This window comes from Phycomyces blakesleeanus, assembly GCF_001638985.1.
Source record: "Phycomyces blakesleeanus NRRL 1555(-) unplaced genomic scaffold PHYBLscaffold_9, whole genome shotgun sequence".
NCBI classification, from domain to species: domain Eukaryota; kingdom Fungi; phylum Mucoromycota; class Mucoromycetes; order Mucorales; family Phycomycetaceae; genus Phycomyces; species Phycomyces blakesleeanus.
In genome coordinates this window covers 1,115,993-1,143,098 of record NW_017265142.1, presented here as the reverse complement: position 1 = coordinate 1,143,098, position 27,106 = coordinate 1,115,993, and the positions used below count along the sequence as shown (strand labels likewise).

Here is a 27,106-nt window from a genome sequence, read left to right as displayed (position 1 = left end):
ATGCTATCAGTATTTATTCCGTAAGTAGCAAAATGTCAATTATATATATAAGAAGAAGAAGAAGAATAAGAAAATCAATTAAAAATAAACAAATAATATATATATGTGTGTGTGTATGTTATATGGTTTAGTTGTGCTCACCCTTACAAAAAAACACACACACAAAACACACAAAACACACACACAATCTTCATTTGACCCCAGAGTTCAATTTATTGCTCTCATGCATGCCAAGAAAGAGATGCTGCGCTCGACCACCCTGACCAGCTATTCATGAGTTTTCTCCACAGAAATCATCACAGTCTGTCCACAAGCAGTGTAACCAAATTCATGGCCGTCCCACCCCAGATACAGGCAGCACAATCACAATTGGCACCATCCCAGTCATCACAATCACTTTTATTGTTACTCCAGCAATCGAACCAGAGTCCGTCAAACTCTACTAGCCTAAGAGAACACTGTAATGGGCGATTTAGATTATTTTAAATATTTATTTATTTCTATATACAAGTGTATGTGTGCGAATGAGTATACATATATAAAAGAAGGATGATTATTAATTGCTACTACTGTTACATACAAAAAAAACACTTACACTTACACACACACACACACACATATATATATATATATATATATATATATATATATATATATCATCTTTTATTTCATTCATTTATACATTCATTTAATCATTTATTCATTTACATTCATTGCTACTACTTCTGTCAAGTACTTTTCTTTTCTTTTAATTATATACTAAAACACCATAACCATCATAGAACACACAAATGTCAATATTCTCTTCTTCTTTTTATATATTTCTTTATAAATAAACGTACCTAACACTACGAAAAGAAAAAGCGTGTTTAGGGGTCTATTTTCTTAATGTGCCCCGGGGTGTGATTAGAGATGTATTTCTTGCAAAAATCTTACTAAAATCGCCCTTTATCTCTCTCTCTATAGTATAAATTACGTCACTACATTTCTGCCACCAAGGCTTATCATATTAGAAAGACAAAGCAATACATGAATAAAAGAAACGGCATTATTGCTATTGCTATTCTATCTGCCTTGAGGTTGACATTTATCGTGCAAAATATCGCAATTTGGTCTAACAAAAGATTCAAAACACACATATATATTAAACACCTCAAAGATAAATAAAAGATTTATATATAGACTTGCTTGACATATAAATCATAATCTCTTCTAGTAATTCTTATTACCAAGACCAAGACCAAGACCACAAGGCTATATCAGATAATATATATACCCACAGACAAACGTACATACAGCTCTTATTGGAAATCCATTGAGCTTGTAAAAAAGAAAGTATCCAATTGTATAAATAATGGTTCAATCTGGAACTCACCGAACAAGAACACATCTTTGGGTAAATAATGTTATGAATCAGTTTTGCTCTACTAGTATGGCACACACAAGGTCCCAGTGAGAACTTGAATTGATAATAGTACCAAAGATATATCAAGCAAAACAGCAAGAGGTATTATTTTGTGTAGAGCTAGATGATATCATATACTTCCCAGGAAATTTCTCGAATAATTCTAGGCAAATATTTATGTATCTTGGTTGTTCAAAACTTTGACTGAAATTAAATGGGATCTAAGCTATAGACAACTAGACACAATCTATTTGAACATGTATTTTATGACTATCCGATCCACCGTATATAATTATGGATCATCTACCATCCCACCTTCTTGTTTCTCCTTCTCCCTCTTATTTACCTAATAAAAGCTGGGATCTATTATACCATCGCATTGGTGGGGGCTTGTTTTGCTAATAAGTTCAACGTATGACAGACATTATATATATATATATATAATTAAAGTTGATTTTTTTAGGCTCTTTAAGGGATACGGTACCATTTGGGTCCACACCCGATCTCTTATGCTTACATACAAAAGAGTATCAAATACATTACATCAAAAATAATAATCTAAATAGAAAAATATCATCGAGGTATTTTAAAAAGGGATTGTGTTTACATAACAAAAAGTACTCTATATACACAGTAGATATTGTACATTGAGTGGACTATTAAACCTATCTTTCTCTTTATCTCTCTTCAACCCACGCACACACGCACATACTTACCAGCTTGTATATATCTATCCTTCAGTCTACAGAAGCTCTTGCTTTATTATCGTTATTTCTTTATATAAAAATGTGTATCAAAATAAATTGAGAATTTTACCTTTTATCAAACTATCATTCTTTCTTTCGCTCTTGATATTTAACCGCTTGAACAAATTTTTTTATATGCTTCTTATATTATGTTTAATTGGAATGTCAATGTCAATATTAAATCCCTTATGGACCTCAATTCTTATCTCAAAACCTCTATTAATAATAATGTACATCCCAAAAATGACACCATACCCGAAAACAACGACCCATAGCAACATATTTGGTGTACCTTATCTTAAACTGCTGGAATTTTTTCTTAACATTATAAAGAATTTCTTTCGTCATCCTTTGGATGACATGTTCCGTCATTGGTTTCTTCAAGCTTGTCTATGTAACATTTTACGACAAATATCGAGTACCAGCACACCATTGCTCTGTTATTGGAACAATTACCAAATGATTTGATAGTCAGTTGCCAGATATTCAGCTCTACCTGTCAGGCCTTGCCTGTTCCATAAACTCCTTTGCCAATGATCTGGTGTGAAACTGATCTATTGTGATGGATTCAGACATTGGATTTTTGTCAAGCTTATACATGAGTTTATTCCCGATGGTATCCCATTCACATTACCCAATTAAACTGCAATAATATCTACCGTTAATTACACTTGTTCAGCACACCCATTGTAAAAACATGGATCCAGTGAGCCCCCATCTTTGCTTGATACTGCACGTATATTAAAGAAATATTTATCCGATGCTTCGCGTAAAGCTTCTCACCAAAAAAAAAAATCCGAATGAGAAAGTGACGATCATAATACGGCCAGACAAAAGATCTGTCAGCCTCTAACACCGACATACTAAGCTTTACGCACAGTAATGCTCAAGGCCATTCCAAAAAGAAAAATCTAAACCCGTAAGTCGGGTCATTCCAAATTGGACATTTCCAAGCAGGGGCTTTCACCTAAAAACCACCTGAAATACCGTACCACGACTATTCACCGGTAGGTGGTCGCCTTTCTTTCTTTCTTGCTTTCTTTCTTTCACACCGCTTTTTCAAGTCTCCCCGACGAGCAATGAGTAATGGAAGTAAAAAGCAAAGAGTACAAGATAAAATTTCCTCTAGCTGTTCCCAATCTCTCATATCTTCCAGAGACTCCATATTACGAGGTTTATATTAATGCATCCAGCCTAGGTTGAGGAATAGTGTCCAACAACATAACCTTCACTAGAACCTAGAATTTAGTAGAAGCCTTATTGAACATCGGCTATCTAGATTTTCTGGCAATAAAGCAAGACAATTGTGTACCACAACAGTAGGGAATTGGCTTAAGGATATACAGTGAGGGTATATCCTCTGGTGTTATGCTACTCACTGTTTCAATCACCTTCTCCCATGTCTGTTGAACAGGTAGAAGGAAATCTTCTGGCACATTCTTGGAGGAAACTCAGTTTCTTTTTTTTTCGTAGACTTGCGTGAATCCTTTTGTGATATGGCTAATTGGATGGGCATAAGAGATTATATGATATTAGAGCTTAAAATTTATTATCATTGCTTCATGAATACATCCAAATTGACTTTTTTTTTTGTGCACAGTCTGTATATTCAATCCACATCACGTCTTTTCTGCCTCTCTTTCAAACACATATTTTTTTATTCCTTCACATCTCTCATTAATCTTCATTTTTTTTTCGCCTTTTACCTTTCGGTTTTTGCATTTTTCTCTTTCTCTCATTCTAATGCATTTTACAATGTTCATCCAAATTAACCAAATTCAATACTATACAATTCACGGCATTGGCATCATCAAAAGTTATTCTGCAATTTATATACTTTATAGACAAAAACAGCATCTATAGTTGAACACGGCTATCAATACCACGCTAGAATATACAAATAGTATTTTATTTCTTTTCAGATTCATTCGATTATTTTAATTTATTCTTATAAATGAACCCTCCTAATTACAACATTAACCTCTTCAATCAAGTAAAAAAAATGTTTAAAAGCGTGTTTTTTTATTGGAAACAATACTAGTTAAAAAGGACTTTATTCATTTATTTAAAGATATATATATATACGTAAAGAAACTATTTTATTCTATTTAATTGAATTTCACTTAATGTTCTTTTACATGAGTAAAAGAATAAAAAGCATGACACCAAGTTCTTTGTCCCCGTATTACACGGCTCAATCTCCTTCAGGACGTAAACCTGACTTGGTAGCGAAGGAGGTGCTGGAATGGTGGCAAACCAACGGAAAGCACCCGTTCATCCAGCCCCACATCTCGTCACCGAGTAATGTGGGTGCGAACTCGCCAGAGAACTTACCACTAGGTGATAAGGTCCAGCTCATTCGACTACCAGTAGCTTCACCGTCAGCCGTTAAAGAGTTCAGTCAGGTTAGCAGTGAAGAGCCAGCACATCTCACCACAGGTTAGACCTCCCTCCCCCCAGCATCATGATTCCACATTGGCGATGCGATGTACACAGTAGTCCTTCCAAAAATGAAAAGAGACCATGCCCCACGACTTCTCAGAATTAACTGAGCTGGCGAGTAACAACTTTCACTTTCCGATGCTTGTAGCATGGAAGAATCTCCCTGTAACGGTCGCAAGAGACGTCTCACTATGAAACCGGGACTGTTGTTGCTCAAGGAGAAAACAAACGACGCGCGTTGGAGGAGGTCTATAAGTAACAGAAAAATTTTTCATCTGCGATTAAAGTTTAGGACTGCGCTTTTTGTCAGTCTTAGATGTCCACGTCAGAGCAAACGTGATATAGCTGTATGTTTCTTTTTTTTTACTAAGTTTGTGTAACTTTTCTACGGCAGAAGAAACGGCTAATAATATTTACTCAAAGTACTTATAAAAGCGACTTTGCAAAATAAAGTAATGAAGTAATGAAGTAATGAAAGGTCTGATCTTGATCGGCGTGGCAAAATATCTAAAGGTGGAGTACAGGTTTCTATAGCGGCGATTTGTAGGTTACTCTAAAGTGGTCTGTGCACTTTTTGTTCAAAGGTACAAGAGAAGGTTATTTTTTTACTTTGCTTAGACAAGTAGACCAAAAAGAGTCCCATCAGTCACTAGAAACTAAACCCGTAGATTGCAAACCAATATTAAACAAAAAAGTAAAAATAAGAAAAGAAAGCAATAAGTATACATGCATAATGCCTGGATCTCATCACAGCAGGTGGCGGGATTTTGAATTCCAGGTTGAGTCTTGTTGAAATGAAGTTATGCCAATAGTTGAAAAGTATCGAGATGGGGGTTTCAAGGGAATAAGTGGCTGCTATCAGATATTAAGGGCTGATTGTGCAGAGAATTCATGACAAAATCAGAATAAAGCCAATAAAATATAAAGTACAGGTCGGTTAAATAATACCATATAGAGAGAAAAGGTAATTATTATAGTATTTACTCAGGTATACACACACATACACGCACATACACGCACACGCCTGTTCAATACATGTATAAAAACAATAGGAATCCTAGTTATTTACACGCTATATTAAATTAAAGTAGCAATAATAATAAGAATTTTTGCATTTATTTTGACTTTTACTTCTCTTAGAGATTTCTTCTGTACCTGATTATAAACACAATATCAACAGCTCGACGTTAAATCATTATTAAGATACATACACTATAGCTGAGAGAAATATATACAGAATACGACAGTTCACAATGGACTATACATATATAAAATAAATAGGGCATTCAATTAAATAATCTTCTTGAAAGTGCATTTGGTTTTTTGAGGTACCACTTTTATTTATCTATTTATTAATTTAGTTTACTTGTTCTTCTTGCTCCCAAAAAGTATATATGTATATATATATTTGATATATAATCTATGATTGAATAAAAGCTATATATTGTGAAGAGCTTATCAGAATCTCCGTAGCAACAAACCATTGTCCAGCGGGAAATCTTGAAAAGGTAGGAAACCGGATATCTATATAAGCAGCTAGGATTTTCTTTCTTAACAACAAAAACAACAACTCTCTCGCAGTGCCTATTACTAATTTTTAATTGTCCGTTTACCTTGATGATTCCGGCTCATATATCTCTCCCACTTTTCCTTTTTTCTTGTGCTCTCATAAGATATTTTCTTATATCCAGAGATATGCGTCTCTCTCGGTCAGTCTTTATCTGGAAAAGCAAAATTCATAAATGGGGGAGTATTGACAGAGATAGATTTGAAGAACTTCTTATTTATGATGTCACATATGAGACAAGTCCAGCTATTCAAGATTCAATATTGGCCATTGAGACACAACCATGCGATATTCATAATTATGGCGCTAAAGTGTATGACTCTCTTACGACTGATCTTACTTCAAGTACATTAACCAGTAAGTTTAAGCAGGCCTTCTCTTTACCTTCTTTCTTTCACATTCTTACATGATAAACATGATAGACCTAAAAGAAGAAGAAGAGTTTTAAGCAAAATCAACTCAACCAACAATACAACCAAACACACACACACACACACAAATGTATATTAGTAGCAGAAACACAACTATCCCCACAAATGAATACGGATGCTCCTGCAATAACTGTCTATGTTACAAATACAGAGGTTGGTTTTGTGACAGAATATATATCACACTTTCCTGTCTTCACAGTTACAAAGTCTGTCGTAATTCTAGAGACAGTAACGCTCAAAGAACCCTATATTAAAACAAGGTACATAACAGACCCTCCTGTCACTATCACAAAGACTGTAGCGGACCAAAGAACATCTACGGTCACAGTACCATTTATTTTTACAAAATTTGTATCAAGTTATCCTGTTATCACGATTACAAAATATGGCACAAGTCCTCAATTAGTAACCTACACATTCTACGACGGTACTTATTCGCCGCCTATTCGTACTCGCCCAAAAGTCAAAGGAACAACAAGCTTTCTGTCCAGCCCCACAACATTGTTAATGAGATCTTCAGCTTCAATCACTATAGTTAATACCGAGATATCTATCTTGGCTCTTCCGAACAATAGGGACACCATTCAAGGCAAAAACATCAACATTGACATACGCAAAGAAGCTTATTCAAAACAAACCGACATTCCGAATAGCTCTAAACACTTCATAATCAAATTCAAAAACTTTGAGCTAGTTATTTCTATAGCTGCCATTATACCTCAAAAAGTGTGTGTTTCTCAGGGACAAAAAACTTATTGTTGGGCAACATCAGATCGAATCATCGACGATTCGATCAAGAAGTCCTATATTACAGTAGCAGGCCTTATTGTTTTCGGTCACATATTTCTTAATCTTTTATCCTATACAATCCGAACTCTTTTTAGATTTGGTGCGAAACTTGTTAAAGCATGCATCGATAGATATACTCCGATTAATCAGAATAGCTCTCCGGCTTCAGGAGAGTAATAAAGGGCTACAATACATATATCATCTAAATGCTTGAGTGCTAGACGATAGTTCCTTTCAATGGCATGTGTAAATGTATGCCTACTATAGAGTTATAGTTTGGTGGTAGTGATATTAACAGCCTGTTTTACAGCTGTATCTTTAGCTCCTTGGTATTTTGGTATTTTGCATATTGGGATGATGATAGCTTTACTACTAAAAGCAGTGAAAATAAAGACAACATTGGTGAATAGGAGCAGACGAATGAATCTTATACTTGATTACATGGTCCTGAATTATTGTCGTAAGTAGACAGACAATGGGACATTAGTAGATATTCAAGATAAATTTATATGTATGTATAGATAACTAAAGAAAATTAAAAATAAAATGAGGTAGTTTGATAAGAAGAATGTGTATTTAACTATTTTTGTAAAACGCTGTATATAATGCTTCGTGCATTAAAATCTATAAAATATAGTGAGCCTTTCTGACATTCGAAAGGGAAAAGAACAAAGAAGGTTCGAAAAAGAAAAGGTTACGTGGTGTTAGAGAAGTAGGTATGCTATTGCTTTTTTTTGTATTTAGCGAGAGTCTTGAGAGATTCTTCAAATAAAGATAGTAAAGAAAAGGCCTACCCTTGCATTTTCTTTTTGGCATAGTCAGCAGCAACCATTGTGTCCTCTCTACAGAACAAATTCTAAGACTTAAAATTAAAGATTTAAACAACCCTTTTAATAACTATCTTTAATAGCCAGCTGGATCAATTGCATATTGCCCTTGTCCTTGAGTTGAAGCCTCTTCACCCCTGCCCAATTCTTTTAATGTTTTTGGACTTTTTATCATATTTCAAAAATGGCAATATTAAATATATATATATCCATTTGATATCCATATTGGCTTTGGAGTATGACAGCTTCTACAGTTATTCTTCTCATTTTAAGATTTGCATCTCGTCATAAACTATCGCGCAAGTTTTTTTTTACAAAAAAAAAGAAGGCTACATATATCCCAATTTATCCGTCATGCTTGGATTTCAAAAATTTTCTTGCGTCTGAAGGACGTCAAATGAATTTTGTTACAATTTAGATTTTTCTTATCTTCTTCACGATTGATTACCACCAAGATATTCTAATAGTAAATCAATTGCTAAATAAATGTTGCTCTATATAATATTAATCTATATCTTCTTTAGAATTTTATTAAATTAATTATTAAATGAACGTTTTCTATTCTATTCCATTCTATATAATTTTACTTTATTGTATTTTTTTGTCATGACATCATGCAAAAAAATAGACCAAGGTGTACAAGATCGGTCCAAGCACAAGCCAAGTCCAGATTTTTTTTTCCTTCTATCAGAGAGAGCGAGAGAGAAAATAAGGTGAAATTAGCCTTAAAATGGTTTAAATAGGTAATCGTATTTACGTCATAGTCCTAATATGTAACAAAAATCAACCTCTCTTTTTCTCTCTCCCTTTATCTATATAAGAACTGACTTGATTCAAAAAAGCAGAATGGTATCATTCAATCCACAAAACATGTTTAACAATATCAAAGAACAAACCGCCAAAGCCGTCCAGGGTAAGCTTTTCTTTAAATTTATGTTTATTCAACTACAATCGAGCTCATTACTAATGCAATTCCTCAGGTGCTTCCGAATTTGGTCAAAGGGCCAACACTCAAATCAACAGCTTTGCCGAAAAGACAGCCGATAGAGCAGTAGAAGGTACATTTACACATATATTGGACAAACCAAAATAATAAAACAAAATAAATAAAATATAGAATTAAATGACTAACAATAACCTTGTGTTTATTTAAATATCTTGATATTATATGAAATAGGTGCCAGCACTACCAATAGTCCTGTACTTGGCACACTTTCAGAAGAATGCATTAAAGCTTCCCGAACTCTTGAAAAGTTTATTGGTTAGTACAAAAATCTATAGTATATGCATATATTTAAAAAGAAATTAATGTTATTTTGTGTTTCAGACAAAGAAGAGATGGAAAATGGATTTGACAACATTATCCCTGTCAAGGTGCTTCAACAGGCCAAGGGTCTTGCAATTTTCACAGTATTGAAAGCAGGATTCTTATGGAGTGGACGTGCAGGAAGTGGAATTGTGATTGCTCGGTAAGTTTCCAAAATAGATATAATTCTTTTTTGGATATTAACATTTTGTCTCTTTCTTTCTTTCCCTTTGCTTTGTACAGTTTACCTGATAGACGTTGGAGTGCTCCTACTGCAATTGCTACAGGTGGAGTTGGATTTGGTGCCCAGATTGGTGCCGACTTGACAGACTTTGTACTTGTCTTGAACAGTGATGAAGCAGTGCACGCATTCTCAAAGGGCGGTAATGTTACATTGGGTGGTAGTCTTGCGGTAAGCGCTGGTCCTATTGGCGCAGGAAATGAGGCATCGATTACTGGCGAGATTGGCAGCAAACCAGCTCCATTGTTTTCATACAGCAAATCCAAAGGTCTATTTGCAGGTAAATAATATATATACATATGTACATACTACATAAATTTACTTACAAGTCTGTCTATCTATTTTACAGGCGTAAGCATTGAAGGAACTGCTTTAATCGAACTATCCAAATCCAACGCATCATTCTATGGTAAGCCTGTCAAGGCCGAGCAGATCCTCAAGGGCGAAGTTGAACCTCCTGTAGAAGGAAAGGTGCTCTACGACACACTGAAGAAGGCCGAGGAACGTGATCCTTATTAAAACATCTAGCTTTCTTTCGTTCCTTCCTTGAAAGCAAACAACAAAAACAAAACTGTTATACCTTTATTATCGCTATTCTTAATTGATGGTCTATTCTAGTCTGAATAATATGTATTTTATACAACTTATAAATAAATCAAAAATCAAAAATCAAATATATATATATGGCAGAAACAGAGGGCTTGAATGGTGGTTAATATTAAAGGTGAACTTTGATTAATATATAACCAACCGCTCAAGAAATAAGCTGTTTGGTTTTGATGAGTCCAGAAATGCAAGGTGGACTAGTAAACGACTGGAGAGTTAAAGATTTCATCAAGAGAGAAAAGAAAAACAGGTGTGTGACCAGTGACATTATCGATAAAAAAAATATAGGTTTACTTTTCTGTTTTTCAATAGTTCTTGTCATATGATATTAGATATTTGTTTCCGGGTACAGGGTTTCTTGATTCTTTTGCTAGTGACTATTTTTCCTTTCAAATGACAATAGTAATAAAAGGGGAGCAAAGCGCTGGTCAAGGTAACAATCATTAGGGTATCTTAGATTGTATGTTTTTTTTTTGGCCGAGAATTGTTGATATTTTCTTTTTCTCTGTCTTTGTACAAAAAGTTGTGTGGATTACTCCCCAAATAAGACATTTATATTTTCCAAAAAGATTGCGTTTTGTGGCACCCCTGGTGTCTATGCAACATTTTGTGGGAGAGAAAGAGAGGCATGTAATTTATTGAATATATTTTGCTTCTTTCTTTTGAAAATTAAACTTTGCTAGAGGACTCGGTTAGGAATACTATTGAGCGTTTGTATAGATACATTCTTATATGACAAAAGAAAGACCATACTTGACTACCTTTCCTTAAAGGCTGGTTTCATTCTTGGTACCATTTTCATGTATATATATTTCTATAATAAAAAAAAAGATTGTTGAACAGAGGAGAACAGATAATTAATAAATATGTCTCAAAAAGAAATCAAGATCAAGATCCGACCGGTCAGCTTTATAGTGTTCGAGTGTACATGTAGTTTTTGTGCACCCGTCAAGATCCATACAGAGAGAACGAATATCTTGTATAAAAATAAAGGGGGAAAAGCAAATGGTTGGAGCTACAAAATAGAGCCAGCAAATAACAGCAACACCGCTAATTACAACAGGCCCGTTGTGTATTTGTTGTATATATATATATTTAGATAATGATATTTAATTTTATGAGAATCACGGACATTACGGACATAATTAAGCCAACCTTACCATAATCTACCATGGACTAATTATTAATGGATTATGTGTAAGAAGTAGAAGAAGTAGGAGGAGGACATCAAAATAAGAAAAGAAGTTATATTTGATTATATTATTACTTTTCTTAACAAGAGAACAGAACAGAAACCAAGAGCCAATACACTTTACACATACATTCCACAATGTTCTTGTTCCGCTCAGTTGATATTCATCCTCCTTTCTTCCCTGTATCTATTCTTATTTCCCTCTCTTTCTTTCTTTGTTCCTTTCTTTTATTCTATCTTTATATATATATATATATATATATATATATTCCTTATTATTCATTAATCAACCAATTGTCTCTAGACTTCATTTGATCTCTTTTGATCCCCATTTATCAATAGCTCTTGCTGTCGCTGTCACTCTGCGTATTTCACCGAGCTGAACTCGTTTCTCGGCAATTGTTTCTTCCTTGTTAACAATTTGTATAAAAAAGGATCTAAAGAGCGGTAAAGAAGTATGTACCTTTTATTTCTTCCTTTCTCTCTCTTTATAATGTAAATAGAAGTACAATGATGACTTGTGTATAAGTCTCCATCTTCAAGATGAACTCTAACCTCATGACTATCTTTTTTTATATATATATATAATTTATTTATTTATTATTATTATTATTATTTTTTGTTTCCAGACTTAGTGCGCGACTCGACTTTTTTCCCTTTTACCTTATTTATTGTCAGCAAAAAAAAAGAAGGCATACCTACAATAAAAATAAGAAGAAAAAAAGACCAGATACTTATATATTTATATAAAAACAGACAAGTCATGTCCAACGCTCTATTACTACGTCTCTTTACATCCGAATTCTTCAATTCATGGATCGCAGTTTCATATTTGTTTCGCTACCCTGATAATGTTGGCATTCAGCATTATTTATGCGCAGAGTTAAAGAAGTTTCCTATATCAGAGATCGAGTTTTTCTTACCGCAACTAGCGTAAGTTCCCTTCTTTGGCTTTAATTATTAGTAGTATCAGTAGCATCGTTTTATTATACTTTTGTCTTTGCACAGTACAATAGCAACAACAACAACAACAACAACAACAACAACAACAACAAGAACAAAATTTGTTAATTCTCTCAATGGTAGTCATCTGCTCATTACTCGCCCTTCGGAATCAGTCGCCCTAGAATGTTTCCTAATTGACATGTGTGAACAATCCACACACATGGCCATCATGGTAATTTACATCTTCCTGACAACCAAACATACGAAAAGAGGGAAAGAAGAGGAGGAAGCAGAAAGAATAAAAAACCGGGTAACCGGTATCTTCCTTTCTTCATTCTTTTCCTTCCTTCTTTCTTTCTTTTTATTTTTATTTTTATTTTTATTTCCTTCTTATTCTTATTCTCTCATCCTCTTTACTTTGTGTGTCTGTGTGGGCTGTCTACTTGCGCCTTTTTATGTGTGTACGTGCGTGCGTGTGTTTGTTTATTTATTTGCGTGCGTGTGTTGGTTTGTTTGTTGGTCTGTGAATTTTATGGGTCTTATGGGATTTATTAGAGTCTGTGGTACCTGCAGGCCTATTTGTCAGATTTGTCCCTGGACCCGTCAAGCGCTTCGTTTGAACTGTGCAAGCGGCTACTGAATAAATGTCAGGCAATTGTGTTCTCGGATGGACAGACAAGCGACTCGGAGCAAGCAGAAGTGGAAGGAGTAAAAGAGGCACACAAGGTGAGCGAGCACGCAATGCCAGCTCTGGTCGGCATGAGTGCAATGCTGCTGGGTGTGGGTCAGCCACTGATGACACGGTCGGCCGGAAGAATTGCGCTTGCCCAGGGCCGTCAGAACCGCTCTTTTAGTCTGACAACAGCTCTTCGTCGCAACACAGTCGGCACAGGTCGACACTCTGTACCTAGTCCTCCCATCAAAGCAAACTCAGTCGATGCCTTACCCCTGAGTCAGCAGCAGCACCATAGTCATCACCATCATAGTCATAAAAATCATAGTCACCGTCATCAACAATCTCGCAGTATGACCTCACCCTTCCAATCTGCCAGTCAACCTGATCTTCCACTCCATCGGCACTCTCTCCCAAACCCATTCACAAGCTCCCCCTCCCTAGAAGATCTCCACCGTGGTAAAGCTTTCTCGGTTTCCCGTTACCTAAGATCGGCTCATCAGAAAATCAATCGCAAGATCAGACCCCAATCTCCACTGTCTGTGTTTGATCCAAAACTCACAGCTCTGGCCCAATCATCAGTCCCGACTGAATCAGTTCCTCTGTCACCTGCACTTTCACGTTGCTCAGCATCGTCGTCATCTGAAGAAGTATCTACCAAACAACAACAACAACAACAACAAGAATCACAGGCATCAACTTCTGAGCAACCGCAAGCACAATCTCCATTGCCACCGTCTTCTTCCTCTTCTTCTTCTCATGCCCGCAATAACTTGCCTCCGATTGCTACTTCGTTTGAACTGAGCCAGCATAATTCAGATCGTGACAGCGACTCGGAAGCATCGGACGAGGAATACTCGGCTCTCTCGACTCTAAGTCTTGACCATCGGAAATCTCTGCTGAGATCAAACTACTTTCGGTCAGAGATGCAGTTCCTTTTGGCGCTGGTCGACATTGCCACCCGTTTGGTGATTGTTCCCAAACAAGCCCGCCAGAACGCCCTTCACGCCGAACTCACCTTGCTTAACCACAACTTACCTGCCGAGGTCTGTATTCCTCTCTGGTGCCCCGCCACGGCAGAGAAACCGTACCATCACCGTGTTGTGCGCATCAGCCCATCGGACGCGGTTGTTCTGAACTCGGCCGAGCGTGCGCCGTACCTCTTGACAATCGAGGTACTGGACGACGAACTGAGTTTCGAAGACAGTTACTCGTCTGCATTGTACCGCATCCGAAGAACCATGAAGCGTAACAAGGCACGCAAGGAGAAAGCATGTTCCTCTAGCCAGGCATCTGGGTCACCCTGCCAATCTCCTCTCAGTAAAAATTTCAAGACTACTACAAATGGAAATAATAATAATAATAATAACAGCAGCAGCAGTGGTGGTGGTGAAGGTGGCGGTGCTATTAGCAATAGCAATAGTACTAGTACTAGCAATAGTAGTGGTGGCGGTAGTGACTCGGATGGATCGGAATCTGTTGGATCTTTTGAAAAACAGGCGGAGATCCGCCGTAGATCGAGCGATGCCTACGCAGAACGTATGCGCACGGCTGCTATTATGCTTGCGCAGCTGCAACAGAATTCGATTGCTTCACTTGGTGTAGGCACCAGTCGATCGGCCTCTGCAAAGTCACGCCAAAGCACTTCTGAGATTCAACAGAGAATCATCAAAGAGATGGTTGCACTGGAAGAACAGCGAATGGAAACCATGCACAAGGAAGGTGTCAGTAGTGGTGTTGGAGATGGAGGTGAAGGTGGAGGAAGCGATCGGTTGGATGACGAGCAGCGAATGGCCTGGGTTGTCAACAAAGAAGATCCTAGTGGTAAGATTTTTCTTTATTTCTTTCTTATTTGATATATATATATATATTTGTGTGTGTGTGAGGGTGTGGGTAATATCCTAAGTAGAGAAAAAGAAATACCAATTTTGTGATATTTTATACTAATGACATACAATCAACCATTTTTAATGGTTATTGTTTTACAGCTGCTGTGTTATCAGAGGATTGGGATACTAAGAAGGCTCGTATTCGAGCTGGTTCACCCTATGGACATTTGCCCAACTGGCGTTTATTGTCAGTTATTGTAAAGAATGGCGCAGATCTTCGCCAGGAACAATTTGCAATCCAATTGATCCGTGAGATGCAAAGAATCTGGCAAGACACAGCTGTTCAAGTTTGGGTGAAATAGTAAGTACCGATATGTAACATAAACAAATCGATATTTATACTTTGTTTTATAGTTTCCGTGTCTTGGTTACTTCTGATAATTCTGGCTTGATTGAAACTTTGCGAAACACGATATCAGTTCATTCGATCAAAAAGGATGCTTACACACGGGGGTGGAATGCAAAGGGTGTTGTATTTACCCTGCGTGATTACTTTGAGCGGGTAAAGTGAATTGGAATCAAACATGCATATATATATATCGAGCGCGAGAGAGAAATGGTAATCTAATTTGACAGCAATTAACATATTCTCTTTTCTATATTTTTTATTGTATTCTTCACATAGACCTGGGGTGCGCCCGAATCAGAAAAGTTTCTAAATGCGCAGGACGCATTTATGAGAAGTTTGGCTGGATACTCGATTGCATGTTATATTCTACAGATCAAGGACAGGTAAAGTGATCATATTAATTATATATAAATTATATATATAATATTTAAATTCATATATAAAAATAATTATTGAGAATGTATATTAAAAAGAGAGAGGAAGAGAGAGAGAAAACATTGAATAAATAGCAAATTTTATTTTTCTTATAAATAAATAAAAGAAAGAGGGAATATGTTGCTTATCAAATTGATTGACATTGACATTGCTTTGTTCTTGTTCTTGTTCTTTTTATTTTGTTTCTCTTAATCTATTCTACTCAGACACAATGGCAATCTTTTGGTAGATGATGCAGGACATTTGATTCGTGAGTAAACAAACACATTGGAATATAAATATTTACTGACCCTATTTGTCTAGATATTGACTTTGGCTTTATGCTCTCAAATTCACCTGGATCTGTTGGATTCGAACTTGCGCCTTTCAAACTCGCACAAGAGTACATTGATATCCTCGGTGGCGTAAACAGCGAAAAGTTTGCAGAGTACAAGGCCTTACTGAAGGCTGCATTTTTGGCTGTACGGAAACACAGCGAGAATATCTTACTTTTGGTTGAGATGATGAGCAAAGATTCCAAGCTGCCTTGTTTCCAGAATGGAGACCAGACAGTCCAACAATTGCGTGACCGATTTCAACTTCATCTGACTGAACCACAGGCCGAGGAGTTTGTGGACAAGTTGGTCATGAGCAGTTGTTGTAATGTGTTTACCAGGCTTTATGATACCTATCAGTACTACTCTCAGGTAACCACCATGTACATACAATAGATAGAATAAGAGGCCTTGATAAAGACTATTAGAACCATTAGTATTAGTAGTTATTTGTCTTTTACAAAAAGATATAGTGGGACTATAACAAACAATATAATTGTATACTATTGATCATATTTATTTATTTATTAATATATAAATCTTAATCTAAACTTTGTAGGGTATTTTGTAAAGAATGAAAAGAAAGAAGAAGACAAGAAGACAAGGTGGTTAAGAAACAAGACAATCGTATTATATTTCTCTACTACTTCTTTATATTCTTCATATCCTATTCCTCTTTTTACTACTACCAAAACCTTCCATCCCTTATATACTTACCTTTAAAGAAACAAAAACCAAGAAAAAAAATCATCAAAATTTTGAACAGAACAATTCAGGTTATTCCTTATTTCTCCTTTTTACCCTTATCCCTCACCCTTACCTCCCTACATTTTTCTTCATATTTTTTTTTTCTTTCTCGCTATTTTCTATCTTATTCAGCCATCTTAATTTTTATTTTATTTTTTATTTTCATTTATTTATTTATTTATTTATTTATTTATTTATTTATTTAATTAATTATTTAATTATTTCTTATTATACTAGCCTCTCTATCTATATATATATATATATATATATATATGTATATATTTATCAATTGTTCTTTTCTTTTCATTTTACTGTAAGTTTACAGATCTAATTATTATTACTATTATTATTATTATTACTTTTACTATTCTTATTTTGTATTCTTTATTTATAAAGCTGTCGTGCTTGCTGTGCGACTATTAAGAAATTACATGGCAATATAAAAGTGATATAAATACAATAATTATAAGGATTTGAGGATTAAACTGAATATATACATATATACATATATATAGATAGATAAAAAAGAATTAAATAATAATCTCAACAATGTTTTCCACTGTCACTCAATGGTACGATTCTAATATGTGATGACTACCCAAAAGAAATGACCTTGAAGAACAGAATTTCATCACATTGAAGATGTTTTTTGTACAACAAAAATAACTTGGATTGATTAATGCTTTCAAGTTATGTTCAAATCCAATGTTACGGCCGATTGAATGCAGATAACGAAATGCCCTGTTCACCAAAATGATCTTAAGACGAATAAAATCACAGGTGAATAAAATATAACTTCTAGTGTAATTGTTTAAATGCTCTTTCCAAACGTACCCATAATTTTCTCATCTCCCTGTAGACTATATTCAATCTGTTGATGTGGCTAATCTATGCTTAATAGCCCATATATATAAATGCAACTACTTCAGATACTCCAAAATATTTAAACTGCCCCTCAATACTATCTGTCAACAATCATTCAAGCTACAAGAACACCTTCTCTTTGCATGTCCTTTGAAATTGCAGTATGGACCTACATTTGGTTAAGGTTCTTTGGAATTGTCCCTGGCCCTATGTACTCAACTGTTTTTTTCTCAATCCTTTATATTACATCGTACATTAGATACTATGATCTCTGCTTCTTCAGTACATCTTGTCCTACAAGGTTTCTTTTGTCGGTCCAATAGATTTTTGTATCAAGTGCACAAAACTTGGGATTACACAACCCTATTATTGTATACGTAAGTTTAGTACAGGCCCACACTTGTCTAGCAACTTACCCTTTATAACAAATACATTCATTTACATTTCATCGTCACAATGTCCATTTCTAAAATCCCCCTCGAGATTCTTATTTCCATTGCAATACTTGTTCCCTATAATAGTTTTCTCTAATGCTCACTTGTTTGTAAGAAATGACGACAAACTTTTTTCAAAGGGTCATTTCGAAGAGTCAATATAATCTGTCCAAAATCAACTGCGACATTGTACTATGTATCCTTTGAAAACCTGTATTTAATTTATGGTCAATATACCAGAGACGCATACACTTATTGTGAGCATGACGTGAACAGCAAAGACCTCTTATTTATCCAACAACTTTTTTTTTCAAACCCTCGGTCCCTTGGAATAACATTATCATGTCCGCAAACGACAATTACAAGCACAAACTGGAGTACATGGAAGTCAACGAAGACCTTTCTCCATAGATCTTAGACACCACACTGACAGTATCCTGCTAAAAGCGTATCCTGTCATATTATCCCAGTTATCCAATTTGAAGACTCCTTGTATGATCTTCAAAGATACATACGTATCAGGAATCAAGAACCTTGAAGTTTTTCACGATTGTATTCCCCACCTCCGCCACTTTTCATTCGATACAAGAATGACCAACCTTGCTGAGGCAGGCGTGAAACTTATAACAAAAGCAGTTCCAGCAAATGTTTTGTCGTCGCTTATATTTAGAAATATACACACAAGACCCCACAGTGGCTTTATTACTTTGCTTTAAGATACCCAAACATTCGTAAATTGGACATATAACCCCATAGTCTAGCATATAATATGGAAGACTGTAATTTAGCAGTAACCGAATCACACATCACAAGGCTTCCGCACGTATTTCCAAGTCTGAAAAAAAAACTATATTCTATAGTAACGAATTCAGTACCTTATTTCCTCTTATATTCTATAAAAGCTTTCTCTATAAGACGATTCCCGCCAAAGAACTCAAAATTGACTTTTAGATAAGCCCAGGCGATAGAATATTTGATACCATGAAAGAACTTATAGGTGTATGCTCTAAAACTATTGAATACAGTCAATTCACTAAAACGGGGTATCGTGATAAACAGTTTGAACGTCAGGATATATCCAAATCTTTCATCTACTGACTTTGGTTAACCGCTCTTAATCTACATAAATGTAATACATATATACAATTTGATACAATCGCAGACTGCTGTCTTTCTTTAAAAGAACTTTGTTTATTTACTGGAAGTGTCTATATTGGCTCAGAAGCAATGCAATTGTTCAACCCGTACGGACTACGGCTACTTACCTTGACTGAAATGCATATCGATTCTGATACATTGATATATATCTCTGCTAGATGTGAGTCACTAAGCCATGTGGTCATGGACAGATTGACGGTACTCGGAACAATCTCTGCAAACAAAGGAACTCTCTTGATCGACATGTCCAGCGCCAGACTTGCGGAACTGCGATTCAGTCATATACGCTTCATACCCCCTGGTGAAATTGACTTGTTGAAACCGGCGCGACTTATTGCATCTTATCCTCGAACAATTGATAGCGATGAACACATCAATCAATCATCTACCCGTATTTAATACTGCAACACATTGGTACGGATTAGAACTTGATTCTTGGGAAGTTTATCGAAATGCCCATATCGTAAATCAGCCTGAGATAGACCGTATTCAAGAATACTGTGAAAATTAGCAGGAAAATATGCTCTCTGGTAAAATGAAAGCTATTCAGAGTTCTGGGGATAGTGAATCTCAAACACGGGATATGGATCTTAGCCGAGGGTATATAACGTTTATGTGTGGAAATGCAAAAGGCTGCATCATTAGCTGGAGGGGATATAATAGTCCAGAATTAAAATTACTCGCCTGGAATTGTTTCAAGAATAGAGTAGAAGATTTGTCCCCGTAATTAGGTGAATAAATTAAATGCATCTTTGTATATCTATAGCATAGAACATATTGTTTAAGCAGAAATATAGTCTATCTTTCTCTTTCGAAAGTCAAAACATTTGTCCAAATATTTGTCGAAAATGACAAAAGAAAGAAATATTACTCGGTTTACTTTGTATAGAGACTAGACTTTAGTAAAGTAAAGCGACAAGCCATCCAGTTTTTTTTTATTAGACAAGGTGTCGTCTAGTAAAAAGTTCTAGGACTCTAAGCATAATTATATATAGAACCTTAACATACCTAAAAGGCAGATGCTTGATAGCATCAAATATTTTAACCGCCAACAATAAACTGGATAATACAAGAGATGGGAATATTTTGGGTTAATTTTGGAATAAGCAATAAGGAAGAAAATTACAGTCAATCTTGAAATGCATGATTTCGAGTAAAATTAAAGCACCCTTTTTTCTTCTTTACCTCGTTAAAAGCAATTATATTGGCTAAGCCCATTTTAGTATAAATATTTGTTAATCATTTTGATATCTCCGTACCAGCCAAGCTAACAGTTTAGAGTTCAAAAGCACGTGACTGGTCGCATCATTCATGCTTGCACAAAACAGATGTTTAGGCTAGTATAATTGTTAGGTGTCGATTGTAATGACCTAGTAATAACTTCAGATGAGTATTTACACTAGAAAATAGTTTTTATTTAAAGCAATCCATGTAGTCAGCTTAACTGATCAAATTTAATGTCCATGCTTAAGATGTGTATAAAATAAACGCGTTATGACATAGCTAAGAAGCATTAAGACCTCCAAGAAGAAATCTAGGCTAGTAGACGCACGTCAAGATTCCGTGCAGTACGGTTGACCTTTATATAGAACAATACATTAAATGGACAAATGGCTTTACCTAAAGTAAGTTTCAACTTGATACAGGCTTCTTTTTTTTTTGAAATGCACCAAAGTCTAATATTTGATCTTCATTTCTTAGAATCTGATATCAATAAAAGAATATTATAAAAATAAACGCTTTGTTCCAATAAACACTTGTCAAATATCGTATTGTCTTTGGACAATTAAAATATGTAATTTTTTTTTATTGTAGAATGTTTAAGGCCATGGAGTGCATTATAATAATAGCCACTTTGTTAATAATAATAAAATTATAGAAGGAAAAGAATGTACAGTAAGCTTGTGTAAGCAACAAGAAAAGGCTCTAACAAAAATTAGTGCCAAGCAGCCTACTTTCTAACATTTTACACACATAGAAATTGGTCTGATATAGTCAAAAGACCCAAATTATTATTATTATTATTATTATTATTATTATTATTAATAAAAGGCAGGAATTATAAGTATTTTTTAAGCAGGCAAAGAAGCGTAGTAACTTGCCCAGTAATTTTTCTTTGTGGCCTTTTCTTCTACTTCTACTTTCTGTTCTCAATATATATAGTTCTTTTTTACAGTGTCTTTGGTGTCAAATGAATATTATCATTATGATTTTTTTTTTTACATTATCAGATTCATGTATTTGATCAAGGTAAATTGTACTTTTAGAAGTAACCAATGCTCCTGACAAGAATTTCTTATTTTATTATTATGTCAAAATAGGGTATAAATTGCTTTATAAAGAATAATATATTTGTATTTGTATTTATATTTATCTGATTTGACCTTTTGGTAAGAGCCCTTCCCATAACATTAAGCTTTCCTTCCTCCCTTTCCTCTCTTTCTCTTTCTCTCTCCCCGCACCACACCCAACCCAGGTCTAATTCTATTCTATTCTATTCTATTCAACCCCACCCTACATTTGTACTCCCTCAGTACCCTCGAACCTTTTTTTTTTGTTTTCTTTCTTTTTCTTTTGCAAATCTTTTCCATCAGATTCACGTACTACATGCACAAAAATTTGAAGTTTTACTATACTAACTTAAAACAAAAAAGATAAATATAATATAATATATGGCTTCATGAAATTTAATAATTCTAGTGGGTTTTTGTAACTAAATATATATATATATATATTAAAAGGAAAGAGCAGAAAGAAAATCACGATTATAATAATAATGACAAGCCAAATAATTTACAAACTACAAAAAAGAAAAAGAAAATCATTCGATATTAAAGGTACTTAGTGTTCAATGACTTTTGATTTTTCTTTTCATATAAGCAAAAATGTCAATGATAGAATACAATATATTAATGACAATAGCTGAATTAGTATGAGCATTGCTTGTTATCTAATCTATGTGATTAATCATTGGCTTTGATAATATATCTATTCAAGTTTTTGTACTAAAAACACAAACTACATTTCTTTATATATATATATATTATATATAAATGCATATATCTTTTTGAATTTATAATGCAAATTGACGTTCATTTGCTTCTCAGGAAACATGTATGAATATATATTTATACAAAAGGTGTATACAAGATCTGGTTTCACAGAAAGTTTAATGAATTGTGTAAACTAAGAATGCTATGCTGTTATTTTTATTTTAAAAGAGTGAGTTTTACTATGCTCCAGAAAATTACTATTATTGATATTAAAATTATTAGTTGATTATATTTCTTTGTACAGATGCTATACAATACACACACAGAAAGAGAGAAATTTAATAAAAAAAATTTCAAAAAAAAAATAAGTGATCTTAATGACATGATCTTTTCGGTTTGCAGTGTAAGAAATAGGAACAAATAAGAGCAAAATACCAACTGCGCTTTAAACGATAGAAAGCAAAGAAAGTGTAATTCTTGTATGGTCCCAGTTTTATTATATTCTATTATTCTTCAAGGTGCACGTCCACAAATAATGAATGAGGGAATATGGGATCTTTAACATTTATTCACGTCACTTGTAATATTCCTGTGATACTTGTAAATACACCAAACACACACAGAGAGAGAGAGAGAGCATCTTATTCTTTTATTCTTTTATTTCTCAATTATTATTTTATAGTTAAAATGAACCTTTTGTACAAATATTACTTTTTATGGAATAAGGTAAAATAAGAAGAAAACTAAAAAGAAACCAATCTGATATAATTTGCTTCTAATGTGTCACAGAACCGACTTTTACAGATTGATATATGTATATATATTATAATAGATTCAAGTGGGAAACATCCGTGTCATTTATTTGGTCTTTTGAATTGGTGTTCTTTTAAACCATCTTACTAGACAGTTTATTATTCTTATTTTATATACAAGAACAAAAATCAAAAATCAAAAATCAAAAATGACAAAATTCTTACCTGTGGATAGGGTAATCTCAAAAATCAATTTATATATAGGTGCCCAATCTCTTATCTATTCTGTCTAGTGCTATTTCTGTATTAGCTTTAAAGCTCATACAGAATACTGCCTGTAGATAGAGTGATATCAGTAGCACTAGCCGTAGCAAGTAATGCTAGTACTGATGAATATATCCTTTTATTCCTTCTTATTTTCTGGCGCATCTGTTTTATTTTGTTTTATATAGTATTGTCCGGTTCCTCGGAGGTTAGCAAACTAAGAGCGAATGGAAATGGAAAGAATGGTAAATAATTTTAAGCAATAGTTTTAAAAAAAATATATAGATTTTACTCCTTTATTGTCTCAAATGAGTCATCGTAGTATAAGTATAGAGACATATAAAGTATATATAAGTATATATTGAAATTCGATAATAGGAACAAAAAAAAATCATGGGTAAAAGTTTATTATAAATATATAATTTTTTAAGAATAAGGGAAAAATCATTGGATTCTTTGTCAGCCCATTGATTGACTTTAATTTTTATATAAAGATATTTGGCTGTGAAGAGAGACATACATACATTACATACAGAGTGATAATGTTAATGATAATGTAGTTTATTATCAAAGGATATCAGAGGCTACTGTTTTTAATATATTTGTCTTTATTTGGTTGCTAAATATTGCCTGATCCAAGAAGAACTAATCTTCAGAGCACTCATGTCTTGGCTGCCAATCGAAGTAGAGTTAGGCGATATCACATCAATTACACGTAATTCAATTGGATCCATATTTCTCTTTTGGCGTTCACGATTAACTATTGATGATTAACAATCAATAGATGAATTATCATTAGAATAAGAATCTTCTTACTGTTACTATTACTTATTGCTTATAGCATTAGTGCTCTTATTATTACCTGCTTCTCCACCTTGAAGTGTTTCTTTGGAACAGACAAGAGCATCGATAGCTGGATCAGTTATGGTTGGTCCAAAAGGATCACAAATGGGTACAACCTTTTGTTTTTGTTTTTTTTTGTTACAAATCAAGTAAATAGTAATAGTAGTAACGGCTACTCACATAAGGTTCAACATTACGTCGGACACTGTGGAGGTATCTCTCTACACTACCAATACGTTTTTCGGTGGGTTGAATAAACTGACGGTGCTTTTTAGACTGAAGCATAGAATCATCTAAAACGTAGAAATTACAAAATTGAAACAAATGGGATATATATATATATATATATAGAAAATTTGTTACCAGTTACACCCACAACAATGGATTTGTTGGTTAGCAAGGCAGCCATGGTGAGGAGAATCTTGTGGCCTGCATGAATGTGATCAAATGTTCCGCCCAATGCCACACGAGAGAATGGGTGCACTTGCTCCTGTTGCCTTTGTTGCTGTTTCTTATCCTCCTCTTTGTTCTCCTTCACCACTGCCACTGTATGATCTCTCTGCTGCTGGTTTGGTGACAGATGATGGCTGACGGCATTTGGTTCCTTGTTGATGTTCAGACTATTATTGCCAACTGTAGTAATCGTAGGTGTAGATCTGATAGTAGTAGATGTGTTCGTAACTGCAGTTGTGTCCAAGATCTGGATTTCAAATAAACCAAGACCAGCATTTGCTCGACTTGAGTTCCACTCCTCAATACATGATGCATCTACGACAATAAGAATAAGAGATATGTAGATTATATACAAATGATGAATCAATAGATGTTTTTGAATAAAGGGGTAGGGGTAAAGCCACCTTATATATATATATTTGAATGTAAAAAAAAAAGAAAAAAATATAACACATACACTGTGGAGAGACAAGAACGCGAGAAAGGTTTGGTTCGAAAGCCATTTGATAACCACACCAGGATTCAAACAGGACATTACACTCCATCAGTGGTTGCTGATTAGCATAGGCTACCTGGAGTTGGACAACGTAGATGTTGCCGAGTAGAGATTGAATGTCATTCCAGTGGGTGTCAACTGTTGCAATCGGGTGTGAGAATGACACTAGTACACAGAGGTCTGTCGAGTGTTCTATTGCCTCGAGTGATGCTGTTTTGATATTGGTCTGGTTTGAAGCAGACAGAGATTCCAGGTTGTCTATAGTGAGGTACAAGCAGAGCATATTTATTTATCTATTTATTTATTTATATACACTACAATACACTACACTAAACTAAACTACACAGTACAAATCAATTCAATTCAATTCAACACAGTGCTTGGACTAGACTTTGACTATCTTTTTTTTTTACACGCTGCAACTCGCTCACTCACACTCACACACAGAGAAATAATATACAATAAAAAAAATCTCTCTATAAAATATATATAAATAAATATTATTATTTTTTATATTATAATAATTTATAAAAATTACACTTCACTTCACTACAGTACAGTACAGTACAGTACAGTACATGCTGATGATATTAAGATGAATTGCTACATTTACATTTAGATTTTAGATTTACATTGTGCACATTTATTATTTTTATGTATATAAATAATATATAAAAATATGATGAAATCAACTCTCTCTATTAGACATTTTTTTTAAAAAAAAGATTTTCTCCTTTTTTAAATATAACATTATAGAATAGAATAGAATGCAATATAAATAAATAAAGAACAACGTACAAAATTTATCATCTCATAACCTTTACATTATTGGTTGATCTTCTTTCCTGATAATAAAAAGCAAAAAAAAAAAATTGCTTTGTATTCTGTGCCACATACATATACACTAGATACATATAAACTTGTATGACTTATTATTATAGATAGATTAAAAAAAAAATAGGCATTATTTTTGGTTTTTGGTTTTTGGTTTTTATTTTTGTGAATGAATGAATGAATGAGTGAGTGAGAGAAATACAATTGAATGAATGTAAGGAATATATATATATAATGACATGCTCAAGATAAGAAAGAAAGAAAGAAAGGAGAAAAATGCTAATGAAATATATATATATAAAAGATGCATGAGATTGTAAAGAAGGAAAGAGAAAGAAAAGGTAGTGGAATTGAATCAAATCGAATCGAATTGAATCGAATTGAATTGCAAATGTAATGTAGTATGGTGTAGTGTAATGTAGTATAGTATAGTGTAGTAAAATGGTAAAAGTGGATATGGAAGGGAGAGAGGGAGGGGGTTGAAAATCGGGGAGTTGGAGCGGGGGGATAGTGGAAATGAGTTGAATTGTAAAATATGTATATATGTATATGTATGTATGAGGGTGTTGTATTATGTTTTGTTATGTTGCTGTAATATACTTGATCCTTTTCCCCCCTCTCTCTCTCTTGCCCTACTTCTTCTTCTTCGTCGTCGTCATTTCTTTTGTGTCTGTGTATAGGTGTTCTTTCTTTTTCCTTTCTTGTGTACATATATGTAATGTATTTGTATTTTATAAGAAAAAATCACATATTTACATACATATATTCATACATTACACACTTTTATGTGTATATATATATGTATATATTTTTGAAACTTATTGACCAAATGGTCGTACGGGAGGCGGAGATAACCGATGGCTCATATCAAAGGAGACGGAGATTGGCGGCAGACGAGTCAAATTGGCTTGTGCGAGTGGCACTTTGGGTAAAGGGGATGTGGCAAGGGAGAGCAGGGAGCGGGCTACTTGTTGTTCTTGTTGCTGGCGATCAGAGGTGGTCGATGAAGGAGGGGACGGTGGGCAGTGACGGCAAGGACAGGAAGGGTGGTTGAGACATTGGTCAATGTTGGACAGCATTGACACGGTTTCTGACAATAGGGAGGTCAGCC

The 27,106-nt window shown here is 34.5% G+C and overlaps 7 protein-coding genes across 7 annotated transcripts; 5 read left to right on the top strand and 2 right to left on the bottom strand.

The window, feature by feature from the left end:
- Nucleotides 1–2,476: 2,476 nt before the first annotated feature.
- PHYBLDRAFT_144905 (hypothetical protein) lies at nt 2,477–2,727 on the bottom strand (the record flags this gene model as incomplete). The annotated part of the gene is made up of 2 exons (XM_018431319.1): nt 2,477–2,588; nt 2,648–2,727. 2 exons carry the CDS (start codon nt 2,725–2,727, stop codon nt 2,477–2,479), a joined length of 192 nt encoding a protein of 63 aa, XP_018292496.1.
- Nucleotides 2,728–4,277: 1,550 nt separating this feature from the next.
- PHYBLDRAFT_167865 (hypothetical protein) lies at nt 4,278–4,788 on the top strand (the record flags this gene model as incomplete). Its single annotated transcript, XM_018435734.1, has 2 exons — nt 4,278–4,590; nt 4,670–4,788. The coding sequence occupies 2 exons, from the start codon at nt 4,278–4,280 to the stop codon at nt 4,786–4,788; spliced, it is 432 nt and encodes a 143-aa protein (XP_018292495.1).
- Nucleotides 4,789–6,288: 1,500 nt separating this feature from the next.
- PHYBLDRAFT_67620 (hypothetical protein) lies at nt 6,289–8,498 on the top strand (the record flags this gene model as incomplete). The annotated part of the gene is made up of 5 exons (XM_018441822.1): nt 6,289–6,517; nt 6,671–7,553; nt 7,656–7,840; nt 8,018–8,057; nt 8,291–8,498. The coding sequence occupies 5 exons, from the start codon at nt 6,289–6,291 to the stop codon at nt 8,496–8,498; spliced, it is 1,545 nt and encodes a 514-aa protein (XP_018292494.1).
- Nucleotides 8,499–9,023: 525 nt separating this feature from the next.
- On the top strand, nt 9,024–10,442 carry PHYBLDRAFT_158704 (hypothetical protein). Its single transcript, XM_018433839.1, has 6 exons — nt 9,024–9,120; nt 9,188–9,265; nt 9,385–9,468; nt 9,535–9,676; nt 9,757–10,034; nt 10,104–10,442. The coding sequence occupies exons 1-6, from the start codon at nt 9,078–9,080 to the stop codon at nt 10,271–10,273; spliced, it is 795 nt and encodes a 264-aa protein (XP_018292493.1). The 5' UTR covers nt 9,024–9,077; the 3' UTR covers nt 10,274–10,442.
- Nucleotides 10,443–12,309: 1,867 nt separating this feature from the next.
- PHYBLDRAFT_96384 (hypothetical protein) lies at nt 12,310–16,529 on the top strand (the record flags this gene model as incomplete). Its single annotated transcript, XM_018443965.1, has 9 exons — nt 12,310–12,485; nt 12,639–12,729; nt 13,053–13,626; nt 14,011–14,994; nt 15,159–15,360; nt 15,414–15,561; nt 15,685–15,791; nt 16,050–16,093; nt 16,147–16,529. Coding segments are annotated over 9 exons (2,709 nt in total), but the record flags the coding sequence as incomplete, so codon positions are not given.
- A 2,015-nt stretch (nt 16,530–18,544) lies between these two features.
- PHYBLDRAFT_144900 (hypothetical protein) lies at nt 18,545–19,759 on the top strand (the record flags this gene model as incomplete). Its single annotated transcript, XM_018431318.1, has 4 exons — nt 18,545–18,589; nt 18,673–18,849; nt 19,154–19,268; nt 19,386–19,759. The coding sequence occupies 4 exons, from the start codon at nt 18,545–18,547 to the stop codon at nt 19,757–19,759; spliced, it is 711 nt and encodes a 236-aa protein (XP_018292491.1).
- Nucleotides 19,760–23,977: 4,218 nt separating this feature from the next.
- Nucleotides 23,978–25,444, bottom strand: PHYBLDRAFT_67624 (hypothetical protein; the record flags this gene model as incomplete). Its single annotated transcript, XM_018441823.1, has 5 exons — nt 23,978–24,129; nt 24,232–24,328; nt 24,393–24,505; nt 24,576–24,980; nt 25,123–25,444. 5 exons carry the CDS (start codon nt 25,442–25,444, stop codon nt 23,978–23,980), a joined length of 1,089 nt encoding a protein of 362 aa, XP_018292490.1.
- Nucleotides 25,445–27,106: the final 1,662 nt, after the last annotated feature.

Excerpts from the sequence above, each read along its gene's own strand:
- PHYBLDRAFT_158704 (XM_018433839.1), top strand. The coding sequence starts at position 9,078 with ATGTTTAACAATATCAAAGAACAAACCGCCAAAGCCGTCCAGG. Across the intron at positions 9,469-9,534 it reads AACTCTTGAAAAGTTTATTG|ACAAAGAAGAGATGGAAAAT; the intron begins GTTAGTACAAAA and ends TTTGTGTTTCAG. Across the intron at positions 10,035-10,103 it reads ATCCAAAGGTCTATTTGCAG|GCGTAAGCATTGAAGGAACT; the intron begins GTAAATAATATA and ends TCTATTTTACAG.